The 26,201-nt window shown below is 46.0% G+C and overlaps 3 protein-coding genes across 10 annotated transcripts in view; 2 read left to right on the forward strand and 1 right to left on the reverse strand.

Annotated features, from left to right (window-relative positions):
* nompC (no mechanoreceptor potential C) overlaps positions 1–15,182 on the forward strand; it is a 101,584-nt gene extending 86,402 nt beyond the window's left edge. The window contains exons 16-28 of the mRNA XM_077662930.1: positions 442–540; positions 649–750; positions 838–942; positions 1,031–1,132; positions 2,240–2,338; positions 2,449–2,565; positions 3,072–3,179; positions 4,069–4,266; positions 6,144–6,242; positions 6,395–6,502; positions 7,954–9,316; positions 13,529–13,639; positions 14,901–15,182. Of these exons, the coding sequence (XP_077519056.1) occupies positions 442–540; positions 649–750; positions 838–942; positions 1,031–1,132; positions 2,240–2,338; positions 2,449–2,565; positions 3,072–3,179; positions 4,069–4,266; positions 6,144–6,242; positions 6,395–6,502; positions 7,954–9,316; positions 13,529–13,639; positions 14,901–15,049 (2,760 nt within the window). The 3' untranslated portion in view covers positions 15,050–15,182. The remainder of the gene's footprint in view (positions 1–441; positions 541–648; positions 751–837; positions 943–1,030; positions 1,133–2,239; positions 2,339–2,448; positions 2,566–3,071; positions 3,180–4,068; positions 4,267–6,143; positions 6,243–6,394; positions 6,503–7,953; positions 9,317–13,528; positions 13,640–14,900) is intronic.
* Positions 15,183–16,539: 1,357 nt separating this feature from the next.
* Noa36 (zinc finger protein 330 homolog Noa36) lies at positions 16,540–23,993 on the reverse strand. The gene is made up of 11 exons (XM_077662940.1): positions 23,833–23,993; positions 23,590–23,712; positions 23,485–23,504; positions 22,971–23,041; positions 22,689–22,768; positions 21,195–21,321; positions 20,992–21,096; positions 20,533–20,579; positions 19,993–20,110; positions 17,478–17,588; positions 16,540–16,698 (listed from the first exon to the last, which is right to left on the reverse strand). The coding sequence occupies exons 2-11, from the start codon at positions 23,707–23,709 to the stop codon at positions 16,568–16,570; spliced, it is 930 nt and encodes a 309-aa protein (XP_077519066.1). The 5' UTR covers positions 23,710–23,712; positions 23,833–23,993; the 3' UTR covers positions 16,540–16,567.
* Positions 23,994–24,166: 173 nt separating this feature from the next.
* The window catches only part of Graf (GTPase regulator associated with FAK), a 61,539-nt gene continuing 59,504 nt past the window's right edge, over positions 24,167–26,201 (forward strand). For 3 of the 8 annotated variants that reach the window (XM_077662933.1, XM_077662932.1, XM_077662937.1), the window contains exon 1: positions 24,168–24,432. In XM_077662933.1, coding sequence (XP_077519059.1) covers positions 24,279–24,432 — 154 coding nt within the window. In that variant the 5' untranslated portion in view covers positions 24,168–24,278. Of the gene's footprint in view, positions 24,433–26,201 lie in introns of all 8 variants that reach the window. The other 5 variants (XM_077662938.1, XM_077662934.1, XM_077662939.1 and 2 more) reach the window with 2 other exon arrangements.

The following is a 26,201-nucleotide window of genomic DNA, read 5'->3' on the forward strand; positions in this document are numbered from 1 at the left end:
GCTTTTCGCTGAATTCCAGGGTTAGCCAAGTTAAGCCACTGCTATTTTTTTACTATGCTAGTTATTATTATAAGAATAACGCACGCTGAATACAGAAATAAAAGTGTCGAGCTTCGTAGTAGACCGAAGGTCCGATTGACTTTCCATGTAAAAACGGACTCCCTCGAAAAGTAACTCTTCTCTCGATAAACAACCTGATAGCCGTGATGCCTTATCCCAAGGCTGATTTTCATTTACCATTTGTTTTTGTGTGTGTCTTCAAACGGGACTGCGCGAGTATTTTGATGAGTTCATGCCCCATTCTTTTTCTACACAGCTCGTCCTTTGAACCTGTGTGTACAGGTGTAGAGAATGCAGCACACATTGCAATTCTGATCATTAATTAGTACTTTCTTATAGCACTGCCTTGTTGAGACATGCGCCTTTTCTTGCGTTCCACAGAATAAGAAGACCCCACTCCACCTGGCGGCAGCAGAGGGAAGACTCGACGTGTGCAAAATTTTACTAGAGCTCAAGGCGGATACAAACGCTCTGGACGATGTAAGTGCAGACCATCGTGCGACATTTTTAAATAGGCCTGATTGTGAGTGAGGAAGCTATGCATATCACCACTCTGTTTACGCACAATCTTTATCTCCCTAACAACAGCAAGGACAGACCCCTATGATGCTGGCCATCGAGAATGACCACTCCGAGGTCGTAAAACTATTCCTCAGAGTCAAACCGGACCTGGCCATGATGTCGAACGCTGTGAGTCCACACTTTCACAGCTGTTCACAAAGCATCGTTTCTCGTTGACTTTCTGACGTCTTTTTTGCTTTTATTGTTCGTGTACAGAAAGGGTTCACGTGCGCCCACATTGCCGCAATGAAAGGCAGCACGGCAGTCATCAAAGAACTGATGAAGTTCAACAAATCCATTGTGACCAGTTCCAGAAACAGGGTGAGCCTTGGAAGCGTACTCGGTCCGTGTTTAAGTGGTATCGAGAGTCTCGAAGAAAGAGTGTGACACGTGTCCATGGTTTTCGCAGACGACCGACTCCACGCCACTTCACCTGGCCTCCGCCGGAGGGTACGCGAACGTAGTCAAAATGTTACTCCAAGCAGGAGCCGATGCCAAAGAAGAGAATGCTGTGAGTGGGGTCTTGCTTGTATTTCTTTTTTTCCTCAATGATCGATGTTTTTTATCGGCCGGCTGGTCAGCTGCTACCGTAATAGATGCTTGCGCTGCCCGCTAATAGCCACTTTTGCTACTTTATCTTACGCTGCTATGCAGCTTCCTTTATTTTTGTTTACTTTATGCAATTTCTGCACGTTGGCCCTCTTTGAACTGGCTGTGGACGTCATGCATTCAAAACTGTGATCCATGTCCTCACTAAATACACATGTAGAACGAAAGCGTAGCGAAACGCCAACATCACGGTTTAGATGGAAACATATGTGCCCACGTCTGTAAACAATGGCTGTGCAAACTCATCTTTTCTTTTTTGTTGTTCTTGTTGTTTACCTCCAAATACGTTTGTATTCTAGCTGTAGGGCATGGACCACCCGAAATTTCACCTCGAAGTGACCTTAGCCGAAATTGACGAAAATTGAATGGCGGTTTCCTGAGAGGCAGTATGGCATGTCCCCAACGCGGACCATGCACAAATATGGCATGGACCACCCGAAATTTGACCTTGGAGTGACCTAAGCAGAAATTGACGAAAATTGAATGGGGGGTTCCTGAGAGGTAGTATGGCATGTCCCCAACGTCGACCATGCACATATGCCATGGACCACTCGAAATTTGACCTTGAAGTGACCTTAGCCGAAATTGACGAAAATTGAATGGTGGGTTCCTGAGAGGTAGTATGGCACGTCCACAACGTGGATCATGCACAAATATGGCATGGACCACCCGAAATTTGACCTCGAAGTGACCTTGGACGAATTTGAATGCCAGTGAATCTGGGCTTGCTCGCGTGGAAGACAGGCTTGACCTAGTCTCAAAATTGATTTGGCCCACCTCCAAAATGGGCGTGGCCCACCCCCTAAATTTGGGTTGCCTCCCCCCCCCCCCCCCAACCGAAATTTGAGTGCCTCGCCATGCTTTCGCACAATATTTCGTGCAAAGCTAAACCGCCAGCGATTTCTTTCTATGCGATCTCGCATCTATTCACGTTCCGTACCCTACCGCAAGACTAATGTGATACTTTTTTCCCGCGTGTCCCGGCTTCACTCCCTCTATGGCTCACAAGGACGGGGACACTGCGCTGCACTTGGCCGCTAAGAATGGTCACGTGGCCGTTGCCAGGGTACTGAGCACCATCGTGCCCTGGTCAACAACCAGCAAGAAGGTGGGCATAAGATTCACTCGCTCTTTTATGGTCACCGCAACTTCTCGGAGGTGACGGCGTATATCTGCTCACCTTTCATGCCTCTTTTCTTTTCTTGCCCACACGCGCAGACGGGGCTGACAGCGTTGCACGTGGCAGCCAAGAACGGTCAGATGGACTTCGTTAGGGAGATGCTGACGGAGGTTCAAGCGGCTCTTGCCAGCGAACCACTTCCGGACGGAGGAGACGTAAGGAACCATCGGGCTCACCCCCCTTTTTTTTTAGCACTAGCCGGTTTACATGCCTGCTTACTGAGTAAATTAGCCACGCACGCGACATTTGTACGCTTATTAACCCACGCAGGCAGTAGAGTAAGTACTGTTCAAGATCGGACTTACCTGTAAATCATCGCCATGCTCGCTTGTCACGCAGTAAATATTAATTCTCATACTCGCGGTGTCCCTAACCTTTCTCAAAGAAAATGGTTTTCCTGAACTTCACTGCGCGTTTGTCGTATGGAAGTGGCTCACGTGACGCCTTTTCCAACTAACCATACATGCACAACGGTAGGTTTATACCGTTGGTCACCAGTGAATATATCGTCATTGTGTGGCATGCGCGCACTTTTATCGCGCGCTCTAGTCGCTGATGAGATTCTTTTCTCTTATTTTGCTGTGTGGACCCCTACATTATCCACAGCGGGGTTCAATCGATGATGCGCATTCTACTAGTCTTGTCTCCCTGCTCGTTTCAGTACGGAATGACAGCGTTGCATATGGCGGCGGCTGCGGGCCACGAGGGTGTAGTACGGATGCTGCTCAACAGTTCCGGAATTCAAGCCGATGCGCCAACCTTTCAAGAGGTGAGTCGCTCCTTCTCTGCATGGCGCACGCTGCAGCACCAGTTGCGCTTGGGTGTCAGTCCATGCGGTTCTTACTACGGTCAACAGGCGGTATAGGTCTGCACTCCAAGCGTATATATATGTACGTCCTTTTACGCCATCACTAGGCTGCGCTGAGGCGCATTTTACAAAATGTTCAATAACCTAAGCACCCTCGAAGAATGAAGGTTCGCCCAGCCCACTGCTACGTCGATGGTGTTACGAAAGACCAGAGAGAGGCAATAAATTCTGTTAGCGGATCATTATGACATGAGTGGGCTATGTTAACCATGCACAAACGACGTCAGCAAAGAGAGGCAGTACTGCGTCCTGATTCGTCTCAACGAAGCCCTTGCTTCATGAGGTTGCCAAAGCGGTGAGTAAGTTGCAGAAAACAGGCATAATGTAGAAAGAACTTAGTAAAGAGAGAAAGTAGCCTCTTCTTGAACCATTACAGCATCGCGGAAGACGAAGAAAGTACAGTGGCTCTGCAGATCGCTGAGAGATAGAGTACTACAGTCTAACCTCGTTGTAACGAAGCGGTTTATAATGAAAAAATGGATGTAACCAAAAAATGACGATTCCAGTAGCAAGGTCGGTGGACATGGGCTATAATGAACCTACGGTTATAACGAAGTAATGGCCGTCCCCTTCAACTTTGTTATAACGAGGTTCAACTGTACTGCTTTTCCCTGTCTACCTGTTCTGTCCTCGTTTCTCACGCACTGTCTCAGCATTGAGTCGCCCCTCGTCTTACAGGTTAAATTTAGAGAACGAAGCAAAATGCCGTGTGCCGCACTTCAGCCACATTCAAGAATGCCGCTCGTGTACAGGTGTAATGACAGTGGTACCTACATGTCCCCCCTCGCAGGGCATGTACCCGCTGCACTTCGCCGCGCAAGGTGGCCACCTGGCCGTGGCCAGCATCCTGCTGAGTCGCGCCGAGTCGCAGCTGCAGTGCGTCGACAAGCTGGGCCGCACGCCACTGCACGTGGCGGCCGCCGCCGGCAAGAGAGAGATGGTCGGCCTGCTGCACAGCCAGGGCGCCGAGATCAACGCCGCCGACAATGTGAGACCGCGAACGCGTTCTCTCGTCGCGCTGTGCACCTGTTGCCACGGTCCAAGTGTCAGTCGTCGTCATCGTAATGAAATGGCGTTGTCTTCAGCATTTTGTACGGGAACCGGCGTCAAGCTGTGTCCACGGCTTTCTGACCGCTCTTTCCTTCCTTAAAAAGAACCTGAATTCGTACGGAACTGAATATTGTTCTCTCCTTAAGCAAAGCTGCTCACTTCGCTTTTTGCAATCGGCACTCGACTTCAGTTCAGTTTTATGCTGCACTCGCTCTCGGCAAAGAATGCATCTGCAGATAAAACATGAGGTTACGAGGTGATGAGAAAATATTTAAACATGAATCAAAGCAAAAAGTGGAGAAACGACGAGCTCCGCAACAGGCTTGGGCACAGCGATGCATGGCATACCCTTGTGGGGACCCTCAGTGCCAGAAGATGACGTAAGTTACCCTAGACGGTGAAGCTGACCATCGTGAAGCTGATCATAGGATAACCCTGTATAATCCTCGTGTGGTATCGGTCACGTTGCAATCCTTGTCGGTCCACGAACTGATAGGTACTCGGTATTAATGGCAATTTTCAACTTCTTTTATGTGAGTGGCCTTCTGGGCCAATGGCAGGAGGCGATTGTCTTTCAGACTATGAGACACAGGCAGAGCAGGTGCCGAATCACTAATGCGAAACTAATACCGCCTGCACCTATACTCCGTTTCATACATCAGGTGCAACGCTGTGAAAGGTACGGAAGTAGTCCGCAAGAGAAAATAAAGGGATAGGTGTTACTCCGAGCCTATTCTGTGGCTAAGTGATCTACGGCACGATAAGGCGACAGCTCGTCGTCAGCATTATGAACGCATTTACTCAAGCTCATGACGATGTATCATCTAATAAGCCTGCAGGCAAAGTATTTACTGCTTTTTCTCACCACAAGAAACACACTACTTTTTGATCGCGGAAGTAGACAGTGCAAACAAGCGCGCTAGCTTTAACAGCGTTGCCTCTGATGCATGACACGGGGTATAAAACTGCGGGTTGCATTGCGACAAACCACAGCGGCCATTGTCAGTGGCTTGTCGTCCAGGTATACCATCCATCGCTTCTAGCTACCGGCAGCGGGTGCAACACGTAAACAGAACAAGACATCTTGATTGAAAGTGATATCAGCCGTGCACCACTGAACCACGATGAAATTTCAAGTTTATCTTTCATTTCGCGCCCTTTTAGTTCTGCTCCGTAGCTAAACGTGGCCGTGTTATGATTTTTTGCATCTCTTGTAAAAACGTTGCAATCGTCGTCGCTTTTAGGGCAAACCGCAGCTATTTTTCAATGCGGTAGCATTAGAACCCCCGTTATAACAAAAAATGTCCGGCGTTGACGGCGGCGCGCGAAGACTCAGGGGAGAGGAGGCAAAGTGAACAGTGTGCAAGAGCTAGGGGGAAAGGGGAGAAGGGAAAGAAATGACAGTGAAGGAGAGAGAGGCAGAGTGGGTGGAAGACAGTGGGTGGCGAGAGGAAAACTGCAGTCGCCAATCAGAGTCCAGGGGTGGGGAAAGTGGCGAGTTCCGCCACCCTCAAGGGGGAACATTAGACGCCTTTAGCATAGCGTGTGCCGTGTTACCGTTACCGGAGTACAGGGAGCCCGTGCGCCATTAATGTGAATGCGCATATCGCCTTGAGGTCACGAGATGGCACCAAGTACCCGGCAGCTGCACGGACTCCTGCCTCATCGGGACCAATTAGCGCTTGCGCACTGGTACTGGGCGGGCTCCCACTACTACGGTAACGGTAACACGTATGCTAAAGGTGTCTACTAATACTAATGTATAGGTACTCTGCCACATTAATCTATTGTTTTCTGTGATTTTTCCTTTTGCAGATGGGATGGACTGCTCTGCACTTCGCGGCGCGTAATGGATACCTCGGCGTCGTAAAGATACTGGTGGAGAACGGGGCGTATGCAAAAGCAGTAACCAAGGTGCGTACAAAAGGCGCACAGCTGTTAGCAAAATCACGTTCTCTATTTATTTACTTAATTTTTACTCGCTCTGACTTGTATTGGCCATGTCTCATCACTCGTGCTCACAACTATATATACGGCTCACAACGGGCTGACAACTATATATGCAGGACGGGAAAGTGCCGCTATGTCTGGCAGCGGCAGAAGGTCACTACGATATCATCAGCTACCTGCTAAAGAAGGACCACGATACAACAGACCTCATGGACGACAAGCATGTGAGTGCCGCTGGAAACATTTCGAGCGCAGTGAAATCAATGACGAAGCGAAGTATCCTAACCAAACAAAATGAGCGGGGTCCACATAACATATATGTACCAGAAGCCCCTGCAAAAGTAAGCAAGATTTGTTTTTAAATTGAAGAGCCCTAGACGGGTGAAACCAACCGAGTTGAGAGTCTCATGGCCTTGTCATCAGTATTTTTTAGCTAAAGAAACTTAATAAGTAAAGACTAATTACTTAACCTTTAAAGTATTGGTACAGGAACAAAGCGTCAATGCAGAAGTTGTAGATCGCCTTCAAAAACAGCCGACTGAAACGTTTGCACTAAGGTACCATTTACGTAGCTTTTCGAAAGCCAGCAAAACACAAATCCTACCACGTGACAGCGATGCTTCTTCAGCGTCCCAAGGCGCGTCCGCTTTTCTCCAGAGCGCTGTCCATGGGGCTTTGCGTATGCACTGGGTTCGAGATAACAGGCAGCACCTGTCACGTAGTAGCTTTTGTGCTCCGCAGGCTTTCTTTTAAGGCCGGGAAATAAAGTAGCGTAAATGGTAACGTGGTGCAAACATCTGAGCTTGCTGTTTTTCAAGATGATCTACAACTTCTCAATATAAAGTTCATTCCTAAAGCCAGTATTTGAAAAGTTCGCATATTGGTCTTCACTGATTAGCATTGCAGAACGAAAATATACTGCAGAGTAGACCACGGGACTTTTCAACAGCCCTCAGTTTGTTTCACTCGCCTAAGACAATCCGTCTGTTTCAAAACTTTGCTTTCATTCACAGAGCGAAAAGACGAACACGGACAAGGGGGGAGACACCACGAAGCGCCGTGGTGTCTCACCTCTTGACCGCGTTCGTCTTCGCGCTGTGTGAATGAAAGCATGAAATACCAACTCGCCCAGCAACTGATTTTAAGCAAGTTCAAAACTGATTTCTTTTAGCTGGGACGCCATGTATAAGTGAATACCCTCACTGAAGCCTTTCAGAACTTAACCATTCCCGTTTATGGGTTTACGGGGGTTTAACGTTCCAAAGCGACTCAGGCTATGCGGGATGGCGTAGTGAAGGGCTCCAGAAATTTCGACCACCTGGGGTTTTTTAACGTGCACTGACATCGCCCAGTACACGGGCCTCCAGAATTTTGCCTCCACCGAAATTCGACCGCCGCGGCCGGGATCGAACCCGCGTCTTTCGGGACAGCATCCGAGCGCCGCTGAACCACCGCGGCGGCCAACCGGTCCTGTGCATGTGTATATTAGGCTGCTGTGAAGAAACAACGAAAGTATCGCTGTCCGGGCCTGATCAGTTTTTCTACACTGAGGCCTTACTGTAACCTTTTTCCTTCTCGATCTACCATTAGGCAGAAGCTGTAGCCGCCATAAAAAAAAATAATTCAGACAAATAATGCGTAAGATCGATGCTGAATAGTTCGTTTTCCCTCGCAGTTCCTGATCGACCTGATGGTGTCCGGAAAAGTGCACCAAAACCGGCCCATGGTGGACTTTATCCTCGCCTCGAAGGCACCCATCGACACAGCCGTCAAAATGGCCCGCAGCTACGAGCTGCTCTCGCTCAAGGAAAAAGAGCGTGCCATGGAACTCGAGGAGATGGCCGGTTTCTGCGACAACCTAGCCAACGAACTCCTCTCCATCGCCGCCTCCAACAACAACACAGCCGCGCTGCTCCGGGCGCTGGACGCCCGGAACACTCCCTTCCTGGACGTCCTGATCGAGCTGCAGCGCAAGACTGTCGTCGCCCACCCGGCGGCGCAGAAGTACCTCACCGAGCTCTGGATGGGCAGCTACCACTGGACCACTTTCAAGATCGTCATGCTGTTCCTCGGCTTCCTCCTCTGTCCCGTACTGTGGGTCGCCTCGGCGATCCTGTGCGGGAATCGCTTCTCCAACATCCCCATCGTCAAGTTCATGTCCTACCTGGTTTCGCACATCTTCTTCGTGATCGTCCTCAGCATAACCATAATCAACCCGTGGCAGCCGCTGTACACGTCCACTCACCTGGTGCCTCACTGGAACGAGTGGCTGCTCCTGTTCTGGCTCCTGGGCATGTTCATCACCGAGATCACGAACCCGTCGGACCGGGAAGGGCTGGGCTACATCAAGACAGTGGTGCTGTTCGTCAGCGCGTTCGCCATTACAACCCACCTGGTGGCGCTGTTCTTCCGCGAGGAGTACTACCGGCTCATATGCCTCTACATCCGGAACCAGTTGTTCGCCGTCGCGCTGCTGTTGGGTTTCCTCGAGTTCCTCAACTTCTTAACGTTCCACCACCTGTTCGGCCCGTGGGCCGTCATCATCAGGGACCTCATCAAGGACCTGATGCGGTTCTTGGCCATACTGCTCATCTTTCTGGTGGGATTCTCGCTGAACATGTGCGCCGTGTACCAGCCCGTGTTCGTGCCTCCGCGCGGGGACAACATAACCCTGCCCATTTTCGGCCAGGAGTTCCAGTCGCCGATCAACACGTTCGAGATGCTCTTTTTCTCGCTCTTCGGGCTCGTCGAGCCGGACTACATGCCGCCGCTGCACCTGAGCCCGCCGTTCGCCAAGATCATCGTCAAGGTGGTCTTCGGCGTGTACATGATGGTGACCGTGGTGGTGCTCATCAACCTGCTCATTGCTATGATGTCGGACACCTACCAGCGCATCCAGGCCCAGTCGGACACCGAGTGGAAGTTCGGCCGCGCAAAGCTCATTCGCAACATGAAGCGCGCCTCGTCCGCTCCGGCGCCCCTCAACTGCCTCACCTTCATCCCGGAGCTGATCATGAACAAGTGCTCTTTTAAGAAAGGTAACCCACTCTTGCTTACAGTCCGCTCTGTCCCGGCGCAAAGAACGTCTGTCACATGCGACGTAAGGCCGACGCTAATGAGAGGTCGCAAGTATTGTTAAGGGCAGAACGAGTGGAAGAGAAAAGTTCACTTTCCTCCTCCACCGCCACTGTCACCGAGGTGAAGGTCACGTGGTCCATTCTGCAGTCGGCTCTTGTCGCTTTCTACCATTGGTATTACGAGGGATATTCAGTTAGTTTTGCTTCCTGAGCCGTGAATTTTTTATCAGGTGATGCAGTCGGTATACATATTCCATTCGAATGAATGTTCGGAACGTCCTCTTTTCCAAGAGCGCATCAATTTCGACACACCTCCACCAGCTGTCATGCACTACCCCCCCCCCCTCCCCCCCCGTTCACGAGTATGTGAATGCCATCGTGATAGGTGTGCACTTGTTGACGTGAACGGCGAACTGCAATGGTGACCTTTTTGTCAGACACGAAGCACGTGCCTTTCAGCACGCTTTAACTTTTATCTCAGGGAAACAACCAACATCCGATAGCGAGTCATGAAGGCTGTAAGTTGGATGAGTCACAACCAACAGACCATGCAGTGAGAAAACTTCGGTTTCATCAGCCCAGCATTCAAAATGGCAATGAGTAGCCTGTGTTGAAATCGAAGTCTGTCTATGCTACATAGGTGTTTGATCGGAACGAACGCCAAACTCCGGCCCGTTCTAATCATTTCTAAAAGTGAGGGAAATTTAAGTGAGCCATGTTTGATACAGAAGCACTGCGGAAACGTGCGCGTTTTTCTAAACCACTCGTCGCCACCTGTTCTGACCAGCCCTATGGAAACTATAGTTTCACGGGCTCCGTCATGGAGCCCGTGAAATATTACGCGTAGCTCATTTATTCCGCGATTATGCATTTCCACAGTAGGCGAAAGATGCCAGCAAACCTTGTGGTTGCACAGCACAGCCCTCCGGCCTGAACTGACATGTTTTAGTGCTGCTAAGCCCGCATGTGGTGGTGTTCCTTTATGTTATGTGATAAGAACGCATGTGTCTGTGCGTGTCTGCGTGCGTGCGTGTGTGTAGATTGTCTTGTTTGCGTTGTTTGTCCTGGCTGCAACTAATTAAAAGTCGGTCTCGAAGTATAGTCCAAGTAGTTCTAAGTAATCTCTCCTAAACTCGAAAATCGCTTCATATATCATTTAGGCACGCGAAAGCAGACAGCTATATAGCGCGAAATCGGCATTACATGACAGTCGGTCCCGGATATACCAAAATATTGTTTATATCGAACAGTTTTAACATCCCCTACAAAACTTTATGCAACCATTAACGCGAGAGCATTAAGGGTCCCGTTCAGCTGAAAACCCGGCGTTGGCGGCGGCGTGAGCGGAAAATCCCCAGAGAAGCAAAATCATCCACCTGCCGCCTAGGTCACATGACCTTGTGAAGGCATCACAACCTGCCCACTGGAAAGTGTGAGCAAACTGCCCGCCGAGGCAGGTGGCGGTTAACTTAATTATTGGCCGCGAGAGGTAGCTCGACAAGAGCAACCTGGGTCTCACAAGCCCCACCGGTGGCAGCACCTTTTGGCAGCATATATTTCACAGAAGTTTTTTCAGCTATCTGATGATTTTAAATCACCTAACTGTTGTTATTCAAGTGCATTTTAGAAGCTAGACGCCAAAATGTGGGTACTGGCTGGCCGACTTAGTGGCATTGCTGCATCATGCCCTACCCACGCTAACGAAGCTTCTTGATCCAAGACTTTTGTGCATTTAAAATAGTTGTCATGTTGAATCATTTTTTTTATAGCGTTGTTCATTGCCTCAGGGCATAAGGGGAGTTAGGAGGACAAGAGAAAAGAAAGAAAAGAGTGGGAGGGTGTTAAATAAAGCAGGAAAGATGTGCCGATCTAATGAAGGCGAGGAGGGAGCGGTGATGTGGCCCCTGCGTCCAATCACTATATGAGGACGGGTTGTCTGGGTGGAGACCCGCTGCTGCCAGGTAGCGAATTCTAGTTGGCTTCAGTGCCGGGCAATCCCACAAGTGGTGAATGTCAGCCTCAGTGTCTTGTGAGTTTCAGACTGGACATCTAGGCAGGAATATAAGTGGCAAAATTGAAGCCACGTCCAAGTTATGGCAGGAGTGAGGGCAACTCCGACCCGGATCCTCCAGAGCACAACCTCCTCTGCACGGGTAAAACCGCGGGGGAGGGTTATCGCACACGGAGGGACGAGAGCACGTGTGCGGCGCCAGAGGTGTTCCTTTCTTGTGAGGAGGAGGGTAGCATCATCCATACTTAGGAATTGAGGCATTGACGTGGGTACAGTTGGCAAGCGGATTGCAGAATCTGCAGATCTTTGTGAATTGAGTAGGTCACGTGGAACCGACTCAATTGAATGGATTGTGGGATGCGAGCTGCCAGGTGATGTATATTCTGGCACATGTCTGGGCTGCGGCTGACACGTCGGAGTAGACGAGTTGCTTGAAGGGCGTCAGTACGGATGATAATGTGGGCTGTAGGGAGCAAGGTAACTGCGACTACAGAGCGAAGCGCATCTTGTATAGCAAGCAGCTCAGCACAGAAGGAAGTAGGTGGTTCCGCGAATCGAAACCTGGCCACCTTGTTAAGTGCAGGCTGGCAGGGACAGTAAAGCACAGTCGTCGTTACACAGCCCTGGATACTGGCATCAAATATATAATAATTGAACCGCGGGGTAGGTGACTATCTTGTTCCGCGATTCGCTTGCGAAGGGACGATGCCGCATAAGGTGGCATACTCGTGCCAAAATATTTGTAATAAATTATTAAAAAAAACTTATCTTCAAAATTATTTTAGTGCGACTTGTCACTTGTGGCCATGAAGAAAAAAAAAGAAAAATATTGAATTTTATATCACACACAAAAACGAGTGAACTGTTTTTGCTGCAAAAAAATCACTAGATAAACCACCAATTGTGAAGCTCTTTTTTTCCTCAATTACCTGATTTGTATCCGAATTTGAGCCCAGGTAATATCCCCCCATTTCTACCACTCGGATTACGGTAAAAGAGAAACCGGAGGCGAAAGGCCCAAGACATATTGGGGTGTTTTAGAATAGGGCGACCCTACCAAATATTGGGTAGGGGAACAGCGGAGCGCCACTGCACATGCGCAGGACAATAACCCGAGGGGCATTGTTGTCCTGCGCATGCACACTGGCGTCTCGCTATTCCTCTGTGCCCCTAACCGACAGGGTTCCCTTATTCTAAATCACCCTAACTGAACGGTACTCCCGCAATGTTTTCACACGTGGAGCCCGGCCGGCTGCATGGCCTTGGACACCTACAGGCAGCTCTATAGCCACGCGCAGATGCTGAAAAACCGCCTGATGAGGCGAACGTGAAGAGTCACTCGGAGTAGTCTTCGGTTTGGCGTACCCATACTCCACGCGACGCTGGCGTCATGTGGGAAGCCAGCTTTCGGTATACCACTTGTCATGCGGTAAAGCCAGCCTAGCTGAAGCCTACCAGTGGCTCTCGCCTGGCCTGCTTCGCTCGCTGCACTGCCGAAGGGTTTGCGCAACGCCAACTGTGCCTTAATTTTAGTTAGACTATTCCGTTAAATTAGTCTGATATACCAAAATATCTAACTACCTCACAATTCAATCGAAGTTGGCAACAGGAGTTGGTAACAATGGGCCATGGCCCGCTGGGTCTTGCATTGCTCCTCTGACCAACTGCAACAGTAAATGAAATCAGCTATCTTGTGTTTGCCATCTAACAAGCCAGAGACATCAAAATTGATGACCTTGTAATTTTGGCAAATGATTTGCTTCTTGTTTAAGTGACAAGAAAACCTTTAGCAGTGGACTACTTTTTTGTCGTGGATGAATTCTGTGTAGCAGTCCTGAATGTGGACGGGGCTTCATTGCAGACTTAAATCGTATCAGACTAATAGTATGCACAAGTCCCTGACCGCCTCCATTCAGGTACAGACCGTGACAACTGATTATGCCGGAGCATTCACATAAAAGCCACGGCTTCTACAGAGCATTCACACGCCACAAAACGAAACGATTTCATGCCTCATACCCAGCTCAGCGCCTCGAGTGGCATAGATTTTCTCACCATTTCCCTTAAACAGAGTCAAAAACTAAGTTTTACAGCTGATGTTTTGACACAGCATTTTTCTTGTGCGTTCATTTCATGCGTTTCTCTCTTGCTCTGTCATGCAGTAAAAGGAGGCAGCACGCTCTCCATGCTTAAGGACATGGGCTCTGGACAGACACAAAGCAGGGCCAACTCTGCCACTGGACCACGCGGCAACAGGAGGATTATGCCACTAGGTGAGAACATGACATTTTATGGTTAAACAATGAAATCGTCAACTGGCCATATTCACCACTCATAAGTAACCAAAAATTTCTGTCACCATAGGCAAAATGGGCCCGAGAAACTTTGCACTGTAAATAGCTTTTCCCAACCCTTTTACTCCCCTGCCTGTGCATCACACGCGAGAAGATAGACAAAGGATGCCATGGATGTGAACAGTCGTGCTACCACAGCTAGAGCTTCCGTGACAGAAAGAAATGTAGTATAGTAAATATAGTAGCTGACAAAAACTTTTTTTGCTTCTGCCCATTCACATGCCAGTTCTCTCAGACTGCAAGTGAAATAAGGGATAGCCCAACATTTATAGTACAGAGTTCAAGAAACAAGTCATTCCTTCATGGTTTTCAGCAAAATTTCTTCAGTATCACAAACACTTTAAGGGTGCACAGCTTTGAGCGAAAGTTTATTTCTCAATGTATTTGCATTAAATTCTTTAGCATATCAGAAATAATTTTATGACTACTCTCACAAGAAATCACAGTTATATATCCAGAAAATTGTTTTCGAATACATATTTTTCTTCTGAATCGTGTAAAAGGCTGCAGAGTTAAGTAAATGCAGCTGATGACTGGTTCAACATTCATTGTGTTCCTACTGGTATGCTACAGGTCAAGACATTCTAAGAACTTCTTTCACAAAGCATAAATTTTGGTTTTGAATTATTTGCGATGCAGTGTCCGTTTACATATCTAGAGCGAGAAGAAAATTTCATAGAGGAAATTTAAAATTCATAAACTTGAAAAACAATGTCTTGACCTGCAATATGATCCTCTGAGTGCAAAAAGAAAGCGGGATCAATACAGATAAAACAGTCAGGACGAAATCTGCTCTGCAAAATTGGTATCTAGGCAGAAAAGTGCAACATAGGAAAACGCCTATTGTTTGAACATTTCTCTGCAATGCACAGCCGCCATAGTTCATGAAACAATTCTTTTAGAGTAATTCCTGGTCAATTTCATCAATGGAACTTCAGGAAAGCATAAAAAACAGAGCACACAAGCAGATACAATTAAAAAAAAATGTTTTACCCCTTTTTGGGATTTCAAAGTTGCACCCACTCTTAAATCTTTTGTGACAAATACAGAGATGTCATGCACAATGCTACATCACTTGTGCATACATGACACGTCCACTTGGTGTTTCAAACTCATGTGTAAAATCAAGTAAAGGTTTATATTCTGACACCCATAACCTTCTTTGCCATCTATTTTTCAGAGGAGATGATGCAAGGAATGAACAAACTGACAAATGTTGTTGACTGGCCGTCCATATCAAACAAGTACCTGGAAAACTTTGAGGTGCGCAGGGCCTCATTATCTGTTGTGGAGACACTCCAGAAGTCATCCAGCAACAAAAAGGAGTAAGGAGGTTCGAGAAAGCCAATGAAGCCAGGCCATCAAACCTGAGGTGCTAGCCTCAACCCCCAAATGCAGGATGACACACATTTCTGGCCTTAGAGTCTGTTGCACAAGAACTTGCTGGCAGACAAGTGTGCTTGGCTATTTGCTAAAGGCATCCCATGAGACATGTTGTGCCTGCTCCCTGCAGTCAACCTGATGGAGTTCGGAAAGGGTGCAATGGCACAGTGTACAATCTCAAAGTCTGTAAAGTTTTTCTCTTAAGACGAAGCACGCCAAATGTTACAAATGGCAAGTAATTTTGCACAGTGTGATCTTTCATATTATTTGTCCTGTTTCAATTCTGCGCACTATTACAAATTTACAACAGAAATAGTAGTGTTGGCCAGCTTGTAGATTCTTGTTCTGTACATTATGTACATTTCTAGGAAAAAGCATGCTTCTGACTTGGTACTGTTTAAAAGTTCCAAGTTTCTCTCATGCAAGGTGCGCACTTAATTCAGTATCTCTTGCACATTGTTACAAGCAGCATGCAAAAGTTTGTTTAATATTTTGTTAAATTTTGCTGTGCCCAGCAGCAGGTGAACAACTGTTCTCACTCATGAGCCATGTATCATACGCAAGCTGACAGTCGAAGTGGATTCGACTCTTTACACTTGAAGCTCTGTAAATATATACCATATTTACCGATACCACATATATTTGGTCAGCGTGTACACACTGCTCATTGTCTACACAGAGGTTTACTGTTTGTACAAGAATGTAGATAAATTAGGGTACTTCGATCTCTTTGGAATGTACTGAAGCTTCCAGTTAGTAGCGGACATAAACTGCAACTTTTAATCTTACTGATCACTGGGAGAGTAAGCCTTGATGTCAGGAAAATGAAATGCCAAAGTATTCAATGAATGAGTAGGTATGAACTTTATGACACAAGGACACCCTGTTTGCTTCTTCATCATCACATCACATCCTATTGGTAGAGTGGTTCAGGCACTCTGCTACTCCCCATTATCTCATTCATTACTGTGGCAAGCACTTATAGGCAAGTATAAATGTAATAATACCCAAATATGATTCCATCGCATGTTCAAAAGTTCTGTTCGGTTTAATTCATGAGCAGTTTTTCGTTGCAGTACTCTCTACTGGGGCTAATGCATTGTTTTCCGTCGTAGGCCTCAAAGGGTACCTGTTGCACAAGGTTTACAATGCTTGAAACAAGTGCCTATTTCCCAACCATTGTTACTAAATGAACTACCAGCTAAGAATAGCACTTAATTTTCACCAGAACACGAACACGGTAACTCCAATGCAGCATGCACAGTACACTGACTTCAATGGTAACAACTAAGTCAATGAAGTTAACATTGCCTTCATGTCTTTGAAATTGTAATCAGTTCTAATACTGCTTCCTAAGACTAAGGCTTCTCTCTCATTCTTGTGTTGTTAACAAATCCTGCTGTAATCAAATAACACGTCTTCAAATAGTGAAAATCTTGTTTCATGCTGAAGAAAAAAAATGTTTTATTCCTTAGCGGCTGTGGTGTCGTCTTTTTCATCCTCTTCCTCACTCTCTTCATCCTCAGAGTCATCCTCATCATCCTCGTCTTCGTCGTCATCATCATCATCATCATCCACATCACCTGCTCCACCACCTACATCAGATGTTTTAGCAAAAAATCTTACTGCATTACGCTGTGCTTGGTATTGCAACAGTCAAAACAAATGCACATAAGGTGGCCACATGCATCAGCACTAACAAACATCATCTGCGTCATCGTCATCAACCACATAAACATCACGTGGCTCCACCACCTTCATCAGATGTTTTAGCAAAAAATCTTGCTGCATTATGCTGTGCTTGGTATTGCAAGAGTCAGAACAAATGCATCAGCACTAACAAATGAGTGACCATCAACCCTACAGTGAAAGTTAAATCCTGAAGCCCATGGAACTACAAATTTGTAGTAGAAAGGTGACTAGTTGATCCAACATTGATAGCATGATTAGTAACACTAAGACAAAATTGACAATCAAGAATGCTAGTAAAGCTTCAATGACAGTGGGCACTATCATCAAACCGAACATTAAGCATGGAGGCATAAAACTAAAGAAAATTAGCAGGGAGTGTTAACACAAAAGTTGTAAACTGTTCAGCTAAAGTGCAGTATTATGATCGCTCTATCAAACATTTCTAATTCATAAAAATTTAGGCACCAGAAAATTAGTAGGAAAATGAATGAACAAAATAAAATTTTAATAACATCGCTGGTTACTAACATACAAGGCAGAAAGTCACAGGTTTACTCCCCATGTAAAAATTTCTACTGATGTCATGTCATACCATAGCAGCTGTATTGCAAACTAGAGTCCATAATAGAGGTGTAACTTGAAGATAACAAAATTGCAAAAAATTGACCACGGTGTTACTTACCTGAACCATAATAGCTGTAGCCACACTCCCCATAGCTGCTGCCAGCACCATATCCCTCGTCATCATCGTCATCCCGACCTGCTTGCTGTCTTCCATAATTGTGGTGGCGAGCTAAAGAGCAAAATGCGACTTAGAAGCAAGCCTCTGAATTCTTTTGCATGCACTGGTTCGTACACAGAATGCAGCGTAAGTGGCGTTAAAAAAAAAACAGAGTATCAAGTAAAACATTCCGGTTTGCATGTTACCTTTTCTTTTCCATAGAGCTTTCGCACAACAAGCCACAGTTTAGTAATTAGTGCAATTTACCATTCAAAATCTGGACATCAAAACTAATGAGAAGACAACTGAAACGAATGTCGGGTGAATAACCTTTGCAAGATGCATTTTATTGCTTGTAGCTCGAATGAAAGCCTTCCATAATAAACCAATTCCCTTACAAAATGAGCTCTTTGTGAGACATTCAACTGCTTGTCAGGAAAGGCATCTCAATTTAAGCAGTTAAATTATTGTCATTATCATCATCAGCTGCCTACAACCACTGCAGGATGAAGTAGAACATTCCTGCGGGCTAGTTCGTTCATTGCAGAAAAAAGGTTAGGACTGCAAGAATGGGACAGGACAGGAGAACGAAGGTCTCTCTCATATTTCTCCATTTAACCCCATCCTGTGCCAGGTGCAGCCACGGCGGCTTATGTAAATGCAGGCTCATCTGTATATGCATTCCTTTTCTTAAATTATATACATTAACTAATCAGGAATACATATGCAGATGAGCCAGAAAAATTCTCAAGGTCTGCATTTACCTAAGCAACAAAAGAATTGTACATTCATTTCCTCAAACTGCAAAATACATGCGTTGTGTGTGAGAGAGAGAGAGAGAGAGAATGAAGGAAACGCAGGGAGGTTAACCAGATGTGAGTCTCCGGTTTGCTACCCTACACTGGGGATGGGGGATAGGGGTTAGAAAGATGACAGAGAGGAAAATGCAAAAAAAAGGAACGTGCACATATGGAGACACACACACACACAAGGCGTTCCAGTTAAAGTCTTTCACACAGGCCGGTAGATTGTAAGAAGCGCAAAAGCGCTTGCACGGCCTTCTTCTGCGACGGTAGGTCCTTTCGATGTTTTAGAATTCGTTTTTCGGATAGCGGTTGGTCGTCCAGTTGGTCAAGTTCATGGCTAAGGCATGCCCTCTGTGGACTGTACTGCGGGCAGGAGCACAATATATGGCCAATTGATTCTTCATGGCCGCAGTGGTCACAGTTTGGGGTGTCGGTCATCCCTATGCGGAAGGCATAGGCTTTAGTGAAGGCAACACCCAACCAAAGTCGATATAAAAGCATGGCGTCTCTACGGCGAAGCTGTGATGGCGCTCGAAGACTTAATGTTGGATCAAGTGAGCACAGTCGCGTATTTCTTAATTGTGGCTCATTCCATTGCTATGTGCACGACCCGCCTCTTCTTCCCACCAGGTTTTCAGCCAGGATACCGATTAGGCTCAAGGCTACTTCGTCCAAGCAAGTGTGTTGTTAACCTCGCATACAACCAGAACAGCTTCCTCTGCTGCTTACCTTTTTCCCAACATCTAGACGCATGTTTGCCTTCCCCACTACAAAAAAATATATACTATATATTTTTGGCAATGATAGTAGATCTCAAAACCATTAGCAAATCACACTAGCTAAGCTAACCATTCTGTCACCACTGGGGATCACTGTGCATTTTGATGCTAGTGTGAGCAATGCCAAGGACTGTTTGCATGACACTGGCCATGTTGTGCAAGTCAAAATGGCACTGCTGCCAGGCTCGTTTCTTTTACAATGCGTACTGAGACAGATGAAGCATGAAAGAGAAATCTGCATGGTTTTTCAGCAAAAATATGTTAAATAAGTTGTTTTCTTGGACTAAGAAAAAGCCTGAGGAATAACAAAATAATTGTATTACTACAGTGCATGGACAAATCATCTATAGTGGTGTTTCTTGTCCTATGAACATGCAAGCAAGCCCCTTAAAGAGAGCATCACAAGAAATGCAGCAGTACAGTTAAAATACCAACACAAGCAACACCCAAAAGGTTTGCAGCTAAAGAATTGACCTCAGTTTAACGATCAAATCAAGGACCAGTGCCAAACTTGAACAGTTTGTTTTACCAGCTGGGTTGAAAAAGAATACCTGGCAGACCAGACGTCTCCGTGATGCCGAAGTAATCAACAAATCAAAGAAGGACGGTAGTTTGTCCAGCATATTTAAACAAAATCTCGATGGTTGAATGCGTACTTATTCCCTTAGCAGGAAAACGGTAACAGCGTACACCTGAGCACAGCTCATGCACAGCATCTGGTCCATGCAGAATGTCTAATGTTTCTTCAAAAACGAAATAAGGCCACTCTCAGAGAGCACATACGATCATTTGTCACCATGTCAGTACATTCTTTCAGAGACAAGTTTCAGAGAATGAACCGGCAACAAAAGGTCAGTTAGGTCATGTTAATTAAGGCTTCTCAAGGCTTACTTGACATGCTGAGGTCCTTTGTCTGCTGAGTCTCAAAGCCACACTTGGGACACGGCATGGGCTGGTTTCGCTCATACTTGAATCCTTTCCGCTTGACATGTTCATCACAATAGCACGTCTGCACAAAAGATGAAGAATGAGGGCAAGAAAATTAAGCACAACTTCCAGTTTAAGGAAACATTGCTACGTGCCAATAATGGCCCACCGGCACTTTTTCTTTCTTTACGACAGCTAGCCACATAGGTGACAATGGGGTCAATGCTCAGTAAGGTTTACACAGACTGCATTAAGGACGCGACACACAAGAGCAATTCAAGGAAGACATTTGTATTTGTAAGATTGGAAAAAGAGGCTTCATACAAGCTAGTGTGGACAAAGCATGAAAAGACAGCATACACTGGCGAATGGCAGATCAATATGAGCTGTCTTCTTGTGCTTCCTCTATACTAGCTATGCACCAACTTGTTTTACTTCATATAAGTTACTTTGTTAGAGCGAACAGAGAAATTTCAGCACAAAAAATACCGGAACACTTCTTACCTTGCAGCGTAAACAAGAGTGGTTACCAAGCCGGTTACAGGACATACCTGAAAAAAAAAAATATGGAGCAAGATCCTTAGCTATGTGACAATTTTTTTTAACTCTGCTACGATGTGTGAACAGCATATTTTTTGCAGCGAGCACTCTTTTTACTGCCAAATGCGCTTGAATTGTTTTCTCAGCTTTCAGAGAATAAAACCATGCAGGGCAGATGGAAAGCTATAAAAATTTGCATTGGGCGAGGGGTTTCTGAAACAGCTCCTCTCTAGGCTGTCGGAAACCAGTTTAGCTGCCGCTTCCACTATGATAGCATGAGGCGCACATGACAGTCCAGCAAGCAATATGGCGACGCCTATGGAGCCATTATTGAACAAGTCTACACAGTGCATACTGAACACTAATGAAGAAATGAGATGGTGATTGTTCACAGCAACACAGAGCCACAGTAATATGACTCACATTTGAGCGTCTCAGCCTCTAAAATTTGACAACTGGCCTGGTGTTCAAACTGGTCGTCCTCGCAGAGGAAGCTGTTGCAGAAAGAACACTTAAAGATGCGTCCACCTGGGAATAAAGGGCCGCGGCATAAGAAGCTGGTAGCAGGAGAGGACGGGAGATTTGCAGTCATTCTCCCAGAGTCATCTAGCCTCTTGTGCCCTTACCATGTTCCCATACATAGCGTTCGCACTCTATGCAGGTAGCATCCTGTAGTGGACATGTGCAAGCGTGGCTGGTCAGGCACTGCCTTCCATGACAAACCCAGGCTTCACAGTAGTCACATATGGCTCCCTGAAAAATAATTCACAGCTGAAGCCGCAGCTAAAAGTACAAATTCTCATTAAACCGACCCTTTCATAAAGTGTGTCCATACATGTGCATGATTTACACTTGGGCCACTTGTGAATTCCTGGGGCACCAAAATGGGGAACATGAAGCTGTTCATTGCAAACTGAAATTAAGCACTTTTGCATTTGCTTTGCGAGAAATACAAGTTAACTGATCGTGTCTCCTACCTGTGGCCTCAGGCTCAGGAGAAAAACTAAAGCACAGCATTCAAAGGGCAGAAAGCAATGAGATACACACAGGTGTAAGCAGTCCAAGAGGGAGCTTTATCAAAAAAATATCTTTTATCAGCATGGGTGTTCAAAGCACAGCTGGCATTGTAATCTCTATTCTTTGTAAGGACTTTACAGCAATCCACCCAATACATAATACGTGCTTCCAAAAAAGTGACAGACAGAGAAAAGCCCTGGTCATATCTCTGAAGAAGATAGCAGACACACACATGCCTGTAAAGCATACACTGTTTAGCCTCAGGAGAACTGGATGCTCTACTGATATGCTTCCAGGCTCCTCAGATATATTCATGACTGTGAGCTGGACCACAAGTGGCAATAGTCACAGCAAGTAATATTTCCCGGTGCTTATATATCTGGTGAGGCACCTCTAGGATACAAAGGTGTGCAGTGAATGGCAACGGATTTTGTTTCATGTTTGCTGAAAGTGCTACCACAGTGGAGCCACTTATCAGCATAAGTGCATGGCTAGACCAGCCAAAAGCTACCGACAAGCTTGACCTCACACCCACTTAAAGCACCAAATGGTATTCCACACTAATGGCCACTAATGATAACGATTCCAAAGCAGAAAGCAAAAGACATTATGCAAGTGGGGATAAAGTCACCCCAATGTCTGTTTCTGTCCCCTTCAAGACAAGTAGACAAAACCCAAATCTTCACATTGCACCCAGGAGAAGCAAGGCAGCAATGGTAGACCTAGCTGGTTGTACATTTTTGATGGAATTAATGCACTATACTAGGAATTAGAAGAGACGGAATGGGGTACACAAGAAAAGTACATTCCATTAAAAAAAAAACAGGAGAAATAGACTACATATTTTAACCTTGGTTTCTCTGTATAAAACCATGTAAAGGCCCCCCTCACACCAGAACAAGTTTTGAAAGCGAGGGCCTTTCAGATAATTATTCAGAAGACTACATTCGAAGCAAATTCAATGATGAAACCACAAATAGGACTGCCCTGTACCCATACTCTGACCACAGCCATATGAAAAAAGTAGAATGTCATAGCTCACATGGGTCATAACAAACAGTATTAATGATCAGGTCTTAATTTCATGAGGCACTGCAACTTACAACCATGCCAAGTCCTGTTGTGAATTGGCCTGAATGTTTCACAACACAGTCACCAGTCTTCATCATGCACTTCATTTTTCCTAGAACAAAAGAGAACAAAAAGACCTCTACAGTCATGCAATAGCAGCCTTTAAAATGGTTCACATAGGCAAAATAAATTGTCACTGCTGGGCACAGCGTGCAGTGCCAATAAAGTGCACACCGAATTCATGGTATAATCATGCACGAAAAATGAAGCAAAAAATCCGCAATGAAAATGCCAAACAATACAAATAATCTCACCACATTTAGCACAAACTGGCAGCCGTTGAACAGCAGAACAGAAGTAGCAGAAAGCCCGATTTTTCTGTTTCCTGTGAGGGGACAAATAAACATTCTGACCACCTCTTTTGAAAGAGGCTGGTGGATACGACCAGACCCGTTATTTCCATCCTTCAACGTAAGTGGGGCCTTGCCCTTTACGGCAGCATGTCATTGATTTCCATGCATTTCGACAACAGCATATTTGGTGCTTACAATGTGTCAAGTGCAGCTGGCAGCTTTACAGAAGGTTCATTAACGTTTGCCTCGACACCGCCGAAGCCCAGGAAGGATGGCTGTTTCACATATCGACCATTAAGCACAGCCACCTTCCACTGATAACACATAGCTATTCTGCAGTGTTGCCAAATGCACAGTATCCTGACCAATTATTCACATGCATAAGCCAGGTAGTCCGCTGCACTCCTCAACGTCATTTCGAGAGTTTTGAAATAGCATCGCACCAGAATAAAACAAAAAATAAAAGGCTGGTTACCTGGCGCACTTGTCGCACTCCTGTAAAAATGTATAAAGATATGCTCATTACTTCTCGTCACGCAGATACAGGTAAAAAAACAGATGTGAAACACCGGAGACATACCATTACGGCGTTGCACGGATGTTCACCCAGGTTAACCCGGGCCGCATTTCCCCGAATGGCTTTCTGTCGAAGCTTCTGCTTCTCCGCTTTTTTCCTCTGGCCCGTTTTCTTCTTCGGCATGATCTGGACAGAAAAATTAAAAGTGATGCAGTTTCAGACACCGTGTATCAGTGCGTAAGGTCGGAGGTCGCATACTGCGACAACAGTTGGAATTTTGAGTCGCGATCACCAAAGATAACTCACGCTTTTTCAGCAGTCACAAATCAACTGAGCTAGCAAATGACGCGAAAGGAAATGCAAGTACAGCCTTAAGTATTTCGAGTACCACCGAACGGTGGCCGCAGCCGCCTCAACCACACTTGGAAACTGCGATGGGTCAGTGCGCCGCCATTGTTGCTGCTGCTGATGATGATACTCGATTCTGTTTTTAGTATTGTTCGCGCACAAAAATAATTTCTTTCATAACTTCTCACATTAGCGTCTAAATGTAAAAAAAAGCTTTATAAAAAGTTAACAGTACTTATTTTTGCATAATTGAGCCTAGGTGTCTTGCATTCCTGAGCTTTAACAGGTCACAGACGTCGCTCGTTTAGCAACAATGCAAGTGCGAACTTCGTTCGTGTGGATTGGGATGGAGCAGTAAACAGGAGCTGTGCTATGTTAGCTTCACGACACCGTTAACCACGACCATGGGTCTGTTACCGCTCGAGTTCACAGACTGTCTCACTGACAGCCCGTATTTCCGCGAGAATCTCCATGCGCACGAGAACGAGCTGGACCGGACGAGCCAGGCAATCAAAGGAATCATCAAGGAGGTCAAGGATCTGCTGAACGCTGCTAGAAGTGAGTGTTTCTCGGGAAGTTTTGCGCCGCCCTTCGCTTCTTCTGCATGTCTTAAGAGCGCGCAATGCAATGCAAGAATGGTTTGTAATTTTGTGTTGACGGCCTTTAGACAGTGCGACCGGTGAGTGTGCGTCGTTCAAGTTCTTGAAGCCGCGTCGCGAGTCCCACCCACATCGACACCTAACGCTTGTTGGTGCCGATGCTCGCACGTAGCGTCGCTTCAGGAGCGTGTCGCTCTAGGATCGGGTTTCTGTACGGTGTGGTGGCACGTCATCTCGTAATGCAATAAACAAATACCATTTACGGCAGGTGCGTCAAGCAGCGTCGTTACGAGCGGCGCTGAGAACTCCGGTGTCGCTTTCGGCAAGCCGGAAAAGTCCAGCGTGCGCGAGCGCGCGCGCGGGAGCTTGTTCCCATTAACGAACGCCGCGCATTGCAAATGGTTTGGAACGGCAAACCCACATTCTTTTGTGGCGTGCACATGGCGTAACGGCCGGTACTATTTCGGCTCGTGTTATCTCGATTTGTTCGTCGTGGCGACGGTTGACAACGAAAGATTAGTCAATGTTATCACGGGAAGCGTTCACGTGGAAGCCCGTAATCCTGTCGTGATTTTGCGTGTTCAATATTTTTCAAACAGTGCTGCTGTCATAAGCACAAGTGGGAACTGAGGTGTAATACTGTAAACGGGTGTAGTTTGCAGCGACCACGGGCCTTCATAAGGACAGTGAAAAAAATACCTGTCAGGGACAGTGTTGGGCAGGGAGACAGTCTCCGCGCTTGTTATTCACCACACTTATGCAAGAAATATTCATACCGTTGTATTGATATGATTTAGGTAGAAGTGTTAATATAGAACACCTCCACAACGTTTTATTTGCAGATCACATATTCATTTTAGGTAAGCAAGTAGATTAATTGTCGTACATGTCCAGCAACCTGGCAGAAGAGCAACAGTGCACAATAGATTGAGGTGCTGGAATTAGTGGGAAAGAATGCGTCTACGCCAAGCAGCAGCAGATTGAGATTGTAAGCAAAGAATTATCAGGAGAATGAAAAGAATTGGTTGAAATGCATTTGTCAGGCCCTCAAGATGTGAAAAGTAGCTTACCAATATCCTTCATAACAAATGTATACAGCAGTTTACTGTCAGCATTAAATGAAATGCAAACACAAAAGCATGACAATGTTATCTTCTTGAGTGTAGATACAGGCAGCGTCTAACAGCACTTCCAAAGAGTGGCTTCACATCTTCAAAGTGAAAATCAAGGATGCTAGATTCAGTCTCGCTCAACTAAGGTGTTCCCATTTTGCTGTCTGAATTTCAATTGTCTTGTTTCCATTTCATTTGATGCTGCTAGCAAAGATAACTTTGTGGTAGCCTACCAGTACTCACCTTTGCACCGTATCTCGGAGGCTAAAGAAAAACCATTAAATAGCATTAAGGATAGCGCGGATAGCAATGAAAAAGAAAGTGATAGGGGAAACTTAAAAGAACAGCATGGGTTAGAGATAATAATGAAAATAGTGATGCCTTAGTTTAAATCAAGTGGAAGAAATGGACTTGACAGGACTGGGAACCTGTAGGACACATAATCGGTAGTCTGTTGCGGTAAGGGAGCAGATACCAAATGCAGGAAAGCGTAGCATAGGTAGTAGAGAATCAGGTGGGAAGACAGTATTACGAGATTTGGTAGGATTAGACGGTATTTGTTCATAGAGTACAAAGAATGAGAGCAGTAAACTGATCACTCCTTTATTAAACTTTT

This window comes from Amblyomma americanum, chromosome 4, assembly GCF_052857255.1.
Source record: "Amblyomma americanum isolate KBUSLIRL-KWMA chromosome 4, ASM5285725v1, whole genome shotgun sequence".
Classification (NCBI taxonomy): Eukaryota; Metazoa; Arthropoda; class Arachnida; order Ixodida; family Ixodidae; genus Amblyomma; species Amblyomma americanum.